The sequence below is a fragment of the Epinephelus lanceolatus genome, chromosome 13 (genome assembly GCF_041903045.1).
Source record: "Epinephelus lanceolatus isolate andai-2023 chromosome 13, ASM4190304v1, whole genome shotgun sequence".
Classification (NCBI taxonomy): Eukaryota; Metazoa; Chordata; class Actinopteri; order Perciformes; family Serranidae; genus Epinephelus; species Epinephelus lanceolatus.
Window position 1 is genome coordinate 39,920,938 of NC_135746.1, and position 7,388 is coordinate 39,928,325.

A 7,388-nucleotide genomic window follows, 5' to 3' on the forward strand; every position below is an offset into this window, starting at 1 on the left:
ATACATTTTCGAGGCATGATCGTCCGTGTTGTCTCTTTGTTTGCTTTTACCGAGTGACCTAGTGTACCTGTCCCAGAGCCAGCTGCAGCTGTTGCTCACTGGTGTATCCCTCCGTGCAGGGCGTAAACACACTATACTTCGTTGTATCAAACTTCTTCTAAAATGACTAAAAAGGACTCTTGTTTTTCGAATTAATGTTTAAACATGTTTATTTTAAATGCACGTGTAGAAATACCAGCTTCAGGGTTTCTGTAATGTTTATTTGTTCACTTTTACCGAATAGGCTACTGACCCCCTATAGACTTCAGTTGTATTCACTAAGCTAAGCCGCAATGCTAACCGCTGAGACCCAGCCACTGGACGTACAGACACAAAAAAAGGTATCGATCATGTTGTCTCACTATGAAAATGATAGAGAACTCCTAAATTGTCGGAGTATTCCTTTAAGCAATCAAAAGATCATTTGTAATTTTAACTAGTGCTGTCTCAGTGCTATGATGCACTCTAAATCCTGACTGAAATTCTTCAAATAAATTATTATCATGGAGAAAATCACACAGCTGGTCTGCGACTACTTTCTCAAGGATCTTTGAAAGAAAGGGAAGATTAGATATTAGTCTATAGTTGGCTAACACCTCTGGATCCAGGGTGGGCTTTTTTAGGAGAGGTTTAATTACAGCTACCTTAAAAGACCGTGGTACATAGCCTGTCAATAAAGATATATTGATCATGTCTAATATGTGAGTGTTAACTAAAGGTAAGACTTCCTTAAGTAGCCCAGTTGGGATGGGGTCTAAGAGACATGTTGATGATTTAGATGAAGAAATCACTGCGGCCAGTTGTTGAGGAGAGAATCAAAATATATATTAGGTCTTACAGCTGTGTTAATTAACTTGAACGGTGGTGGTTGGAGATGTGTGCGTAGTCAGATGCAGCTGCTGAGCTCCATGGAGCCATTGTCTCGACATCGGGTGCCACAGGGAATTCGGCGTCCACTCCTCTGATGAGGAGGCATGTCACTGGTCGATTCCATAATTCGTTGGAGATGTGCGCGTAATCAGCGGCTCCGCTGTGCTCTGCAGCGGCGGTAACCACCTCACCAATTCAGCTGCTGCAGAGACTTCACCTTCATCCGTGCGCTTTGTTAATGAAGAGGCGTGTCGGTAAACGGCTCCTAAATTCATCAAAAGTCATGACACCCAGTGCCATGACTGAACACCAGCCCAATAAAAAAAATAACTGAACACCAGCCCTCGCGGCCCAAACGTCAGACCGGCCCACCGGGAATTGTTCCGGTCCTCCCGATTAACCACTCCAGGCCTGCGTAATATTACGATTTTATTCTTGTAATATTATGACTTTTTCTCAGTTACGACTTTATTCTCGTAATATTATGACTTTTTTCTCAGGACAACTTGATTCTCATAATATTACAACTTTATTCTTGAAATCTCAGAATTTTTTTTTCTTCAATATGGCCCTTTACTTTACCCTTACTTTGTCGTGATTTTTGGTTTCTGATGATATGATTTTCTATCACTCCCTCGACTTTCTTTTTTTATTCACTTTATTAGGCTAATGTAATTCATTTTGCTACTGTGGCTGGTTAAAGCAGGTGTGCGGAACTTTTTACCATTTATAAAACTGTCTCTAGTTTGTATCACCCCCTCTCGAAGATCCGCATATTTATTTGAACCCAACAGCGACAAAAAAGCCTTTCTCTATATGGCTATTTAGCATAACCTCGGTCGGGTCAGACACAGCGGAAGTCAGCAAACCAGAATACGGCACCGGGAGGCGGAAGTAAGTCTGCACGCCCGCAGCGGCCCGCAGCCATTAAACCATAGAAGAAGAAGGAGCCGTGTTTATGAGTAGGATTTAAGAAACAGGCTAAATGACATGTAGTAGGGAGTAGTGAATGATTTCGGACACATTGCACACTCTTGTACAGTAGGTGGTGGTATGCACCTGGAAGTTGTTTGTGATCCGCCAATAAATTGAGAGAAGAAGAAGAGCCGTGTTTACAAAGAGTGTTCTTCAAGTAAGCGGTACGCAACGGGCATTTCTGAACACGTAACGGTTTTACCAGATATATCTATAAGGACTTGGTTGTACTTTCGATGTCATGGCGGATAAAGAAGGAGCACCATCTAAAAGTAAAAGAACAGAAGAAGGCTAAACGGGACAGTGATAGGGCTCGTGTAAACCTCGGTTGGGCATTCACCAAGTGGAGAAAGCTGAGAGAATTGAAAGGTTTTAAAACTGATCCCGAGTTGGCCCTTTTCCTAATCGACAGGTATGTAATTTTTGTTTTTATTTAGAGAATATAACGCAACTTGTTAGACGTTTTTTCACTTCAATATATGATGACATGGAAGTTAGAAGCAAGCTAAATGTAACGTTAGCTGATGTGAACCGCTTTTGTCTAGTAACGTTACAACAAACGCCACAAAATTCTGTGACTGTGAGCATGAACACAAATATACAGCAGGCAGTTGTCCTTAGTTTTTAAGAAATTCAGAGCTACACCAGAACATTTATGATTTTCCTCTCGCTCTCCAAAACAAATGCATGCGGTAATTGCTGGTTGCAGTCGAGAGTTTACGAATGAAGCCGAAGGATGCAGTCGGAATTTTACGACACCAGGCTGTGGGTGTCATACCGCTTTGACCAAAAGGGGCGCTATAATCAACGAAAACGGAAAGTTCCGCACAGCTGTTTTAATGGTATGTATAGCTATCTTTATGATACATTTTGGATGTTTGTCATATTTATGGTGTATTGTGTCATTTCATATTTGTGTTTTGTCTTGGTTTCGTTATTGCTGTTAATTTCGTATATTGTTTTGCATTATGTATTTCTGTTTGTAGGACCCCTTCGAAAACGAGGTGATTCATTTATCGGAATAAATAAACTTTTTACAATCCCAATGGGACACACCACCAAAGGTGGTTGAGAAAAACGGAAGGGGGTCATCCCTATGTTTCCAGGATTCTATGTTTCCAGGGTTCTATGTTCCCCGCTTACACAAAAAGGGTTCTGTGTTTCCCACTTGGTTGAGCAGGCAACACAGAACCCGGGAAACATAGAACCTTTTTTGCAGGGTTAAGTGGGGAATATAGAACCCAGGAAACATAGATACGCTCCCAAAAGAACAGCACAAGTACATTTTTGTACATGTCATTTTCAAGCCAAGTCATCTTACTTTTACTGGAGTATAACATTCTCATACTAACATTCTTACCACCCCTGATTTTAGTCATTGAAACTGTTGACAATGGCAAACCCAGTTTCCACTTATAAACTACTAATTACAAATGATGTTTTTAAGATTAATACTGCATACTGCACTTTGGATACAGTAAATGGCCATAAAAGTGTATATTTTCTTTTTGGATTCACAGCATCTTCAAAGACGTCAAATCATACACAAAAGATGAAATGAGATCAGATATGATAAGATAATATTATCTTGTATGTGCTTGCATGATAAAGGATGTTAGAGATGTTAAAGTCTACATCCATAAATGTGTTATGGTTTTGTCATGAATACATTAATGGAAAACACAAAGACTATGCCAGCCACTTTTCACTTTTACTTTTTTACGCACAATGAAACAAAAAAACAGATAATTTTCTTCAGTGTAATCTTTATAGTGTTGTGAGCAATGCCCATCTTGCTGCTAAAGTTATTAATGTAGATCTTACTGTAAATGTCACCCTGCCTCATTTTAGATTATTATAAATGATGAAACTTATATCTACTTCTTACCTACTTTACAATCTGCAGCCAAAACAAAATAATGAAGGCACTAAGTGAAATTTACTTTAAAGAAGGGATGATTTCACCACTCATAATTTCTTAAAAGTCAGTTTAAAGCATTGTGTGCTATAGCAAAGGCCATCTTTTAATTTTGAAGTAAAAGTTGGATAAAATCTCAGAGTCTGCATTCAACATATAGATGCAACAACTTTAGAAAGATAATAACTAAAAACATAAATGAAACACATTGAGATATATGAATCCTACATTTATTTACAGACATTTGCACCACAATTAATTAACTGTTCAAGGGGCTATCTGTGGCACTGAGGAGTACATACAGATACTATATGTCGAGATGCTAATCTCATGGTCATCATCAGAGGCATGTCAGCAAGTCAATAATGAGTCAGTAGAGTTTAGAATTAGTAAAATCACCCTGAAATATTTTCCCAGAAATTATCATTTTGAAAGAAGTTCGAAACCAGGTATAAAAGAAACCGTAGACAAATGGATTGAGCATTGAATTTGACCATCCAAGCCATTTAAAAGTTTCAATCACAGAAACTGGTATTGTGTAATTACTCAAAGGGTAAAAGGTGATACAAAGAAAGAAAGGATTCCAACAGATGAGAAAAACTCCCATAACAATAGCCAGAGTTTTGGTGGCCTTTCTCTCCATCTTACTGATGGTTGCTTCAGACTTAGTGTTCTGACAGGTTGTGTTCTGGATGCTGCGTACCTGTCTCTGTGACACCATAAAAATCTTTAGGTAGATGGTGAACAGTACAATACTTGGGAGGTAAAAGGTAAAAAAAGTTCCCAAAGCTGCTGAGCTTGTGTGTTGAAATAAAACACACTTGTTAGATTGTTCTTCGTTTAGTCCCCGGATTGTGAGGCCAATTCCACTTAGTGCAGAAATAGTCCAACTCACTAGGATCATGATCACAATAACACGGACAGTTATTTTAGTTCTGTACCTCAGAGGCTGACACACTGCATAATATCTATCAACAGAAATTAAGCACAAATTAAAAATAGAAGATGAGCACAGAAATACATCAAAGCAGCCTCTGACTTTACAGAGCAAACCTTCAAGATGCCAACATGAGCTTACAGCCAGTATTGTGCTAAAAGGCAAAACTACAACACCAACAAGCAGGTCAGCCACAGCCAGAGAGAGGATGAGGTAGTTTGTAGGAGTGTGGAGCTGTTTGAAGTATATGATAGAGATTATTACCAGAAGGTTTCCACACATTATAAGAACTGATGAACAGCCAAAGAAAATACATAATACATATGAAGTTATGACTGTTGTTATGCCAGATACATTTGTAGATTCATTACAGAGATCAACAGACCTGTTGAGAAAGAATGTGGTTTCCATGCATAAATGATCTTACTACTGAGGTAACATTTGCAATAATAATATGACTTAAATGTAGAAAATACAATGCACCAGTGCCAGTTTTCTGCATAGAGATTCAAATGTAGATTTTAGTGCTTGCTATGTTTTCATACAATGCCTATTAATCTTGGTTTGTGCATCTGAACCGATGGGGCTCCTCGGCCTCTGTGATGCTGAGCAGCATCTTCAAAATACATTTATTCTTCTGGGCTCATTTGCATAATATGTTCAAAGGAGTGGCATTTACTTTCAATAGAAATGATGAGTAATTAGTGTGGTCATCTTTTGTATGAGTGTGTTTTTACTCTCTAAAAGCCATGCACGACTTTAAATTATCTTTTTAAAGTCTTCAAGAAACCATTTTAAGCAAATACATGCAGTAGTGCCATACAATCACATAACTATGAGTATTAACACTTTCCCCTCACATCTTTGCTTTTCCACCTGCTATAGATTGCTCCAGGATGAGTGTTAAAACCCAGAAATGAGTTAACATTTTACAACTCCTGGTTCCCTTGTCTCAAAGTCACTGGGTGTTTTGAATGGATTCTTGGTTAGATGCCTGAAATAAGGTCTGTGGTTACCACATGCTTAAGGGACTTTCAACCTTTGATCTACAACATAAAATGTGTCAGTAAATACTTCATTCAAGAATTTCTTAGCTTTTATGTCTTTTAAAAAAAGCAGCTGCTAATAAGTGGCTGAATGAGACTACAAAATGGCACCACACAGAACACGGCCTTATAGCCTCATTATGATGGTGGTATTAAGTCATGCAACTGTAGTGTTGTTTCTTCATGGCTAAATGTTAGCTTTTCAATTCTCGCGATTGTATTTCAGTTCAAAAAATTATAAAAGTAGTGTTCATTTGTAAGGATTATCTTGCTTAACAAAACATGTGAGTGCCATAAACTTCTGTTAACCACGGTTTATACTCTGCAATAATCTTAAATCCTAAGGAAAAATCACATAGGCTTTTTGGTGAGGGAACCAGGGCAACATCAACTTCTGTGTTGACCTATAGAAAAACGTCATCCCTTTAACATTCTATTGACGCACTCTCTCACAAAATTACTGGTTGCAGTGGTTATAGAACATCTTTTCACTTTATATGAACTGTTTTGTGCTAAAAATTACATTTTAAACAAATTAAATTCAGGCTGATTCTAAACACAGTCACACAACTCATAATGACCAATAACCCTCTCAGCTACATAAATATTCATAGTTTATTTTTGTACTTCATAGAAGCACCTCTGGCAGCAGTTAAAACGAGAGAATACTCAGAACTTGCTTGTCAAAAACCCTTTCCCCGGAAACTTTCCATTGGGTTTGGGGGGCTGTATACAACCATTTATGTCACTTTCTAACAACAAGTTCAGGGAATGCCACAAGAGTTTGGGAAGTTGGTTGGTTTATCTGCGTGAGGATATAAAATGAACAATAAGTTATAATGTCACTTGAGGGTTTTGTAGTCTTAGGCCCAATTCCAATCCGATCCCTTACAGACTCACTGACTTAGAGGCGCGTTCATGTGAAGTGCGTGAGTGTGTGAGGGCTGTCCCATTGTCAAATCGTCAGGTCAGTGAGTCAGTGAGTGAGCCCTTTATGCCCCCTTACCGTAGGTCAGCATCGATGTGGACTTACGGTAAGGAAATTACCCACAGTTCATAGCGTTGTGACGTCAAATACAGGGGTTGCCCTCGGAACACCGGAAGTGTTGTAAAAAAAAAAAAAAAATGAAAACACGGTCAGCAGATATGCAAACAGTAACGTTATGGAAGGAGAGCGAAAAAACAGATAGATAAACAATAAAACATTACATTAACAAGGATTTAAGATGGTACATAAACACACATGAAGTCAGAGGAATACCAGTGGTTATATTCCACACACAAAGAATATATCTATATATCTGTAGGCCTATATATAGTACAGGCCAAAAGTTTGGACACACCTTCTCATTCAATGCGTTTTCTTTATTTTCATGACTATTTACATTGTAGATTCTCACTGAAGGCATCAAAACTATGAATGAACACATGTGGAGTTATGTACTTAACAAAAAAAGGTGAAATAACTGAAAACATGTTTTATATTCTAGTTTCTTCAAAATAGCCACCCTTTGCTCTGATTACTGCTTTGCACACTCTTGGCATTCTCTCCATGAGCTTCAAGAGGTAGTCACCTGAAATGGTTTCCACTTCACAGGTGTGC

At 38.4% G+C, this 7,388-nt stretch overlaps 1 protein-coding gene across 1 annotated transcript; it reads right to left on the reverse strand.

Moving 5' to 3' along the window:
* Nucleotides 1–4,172: 4,172 nt before the first annotated feature.
* LOC117270673 (trace amine-associated receptor 4-like) lies at nt 4,173–6,963 on the reverse strand. The gene has a single exon (XM_078173561.1). It carries the CDS (start codon nt 5,148–5,150, stop codon nt 4,173–4,175), a length of 978 nt encoding a protein of 325 aa, XP_078029687.1. The 5' UTR covers nt 5,151–6,963.
* Nucleotides 6,964–7,388: the final 425 nt, after the last annotated feature.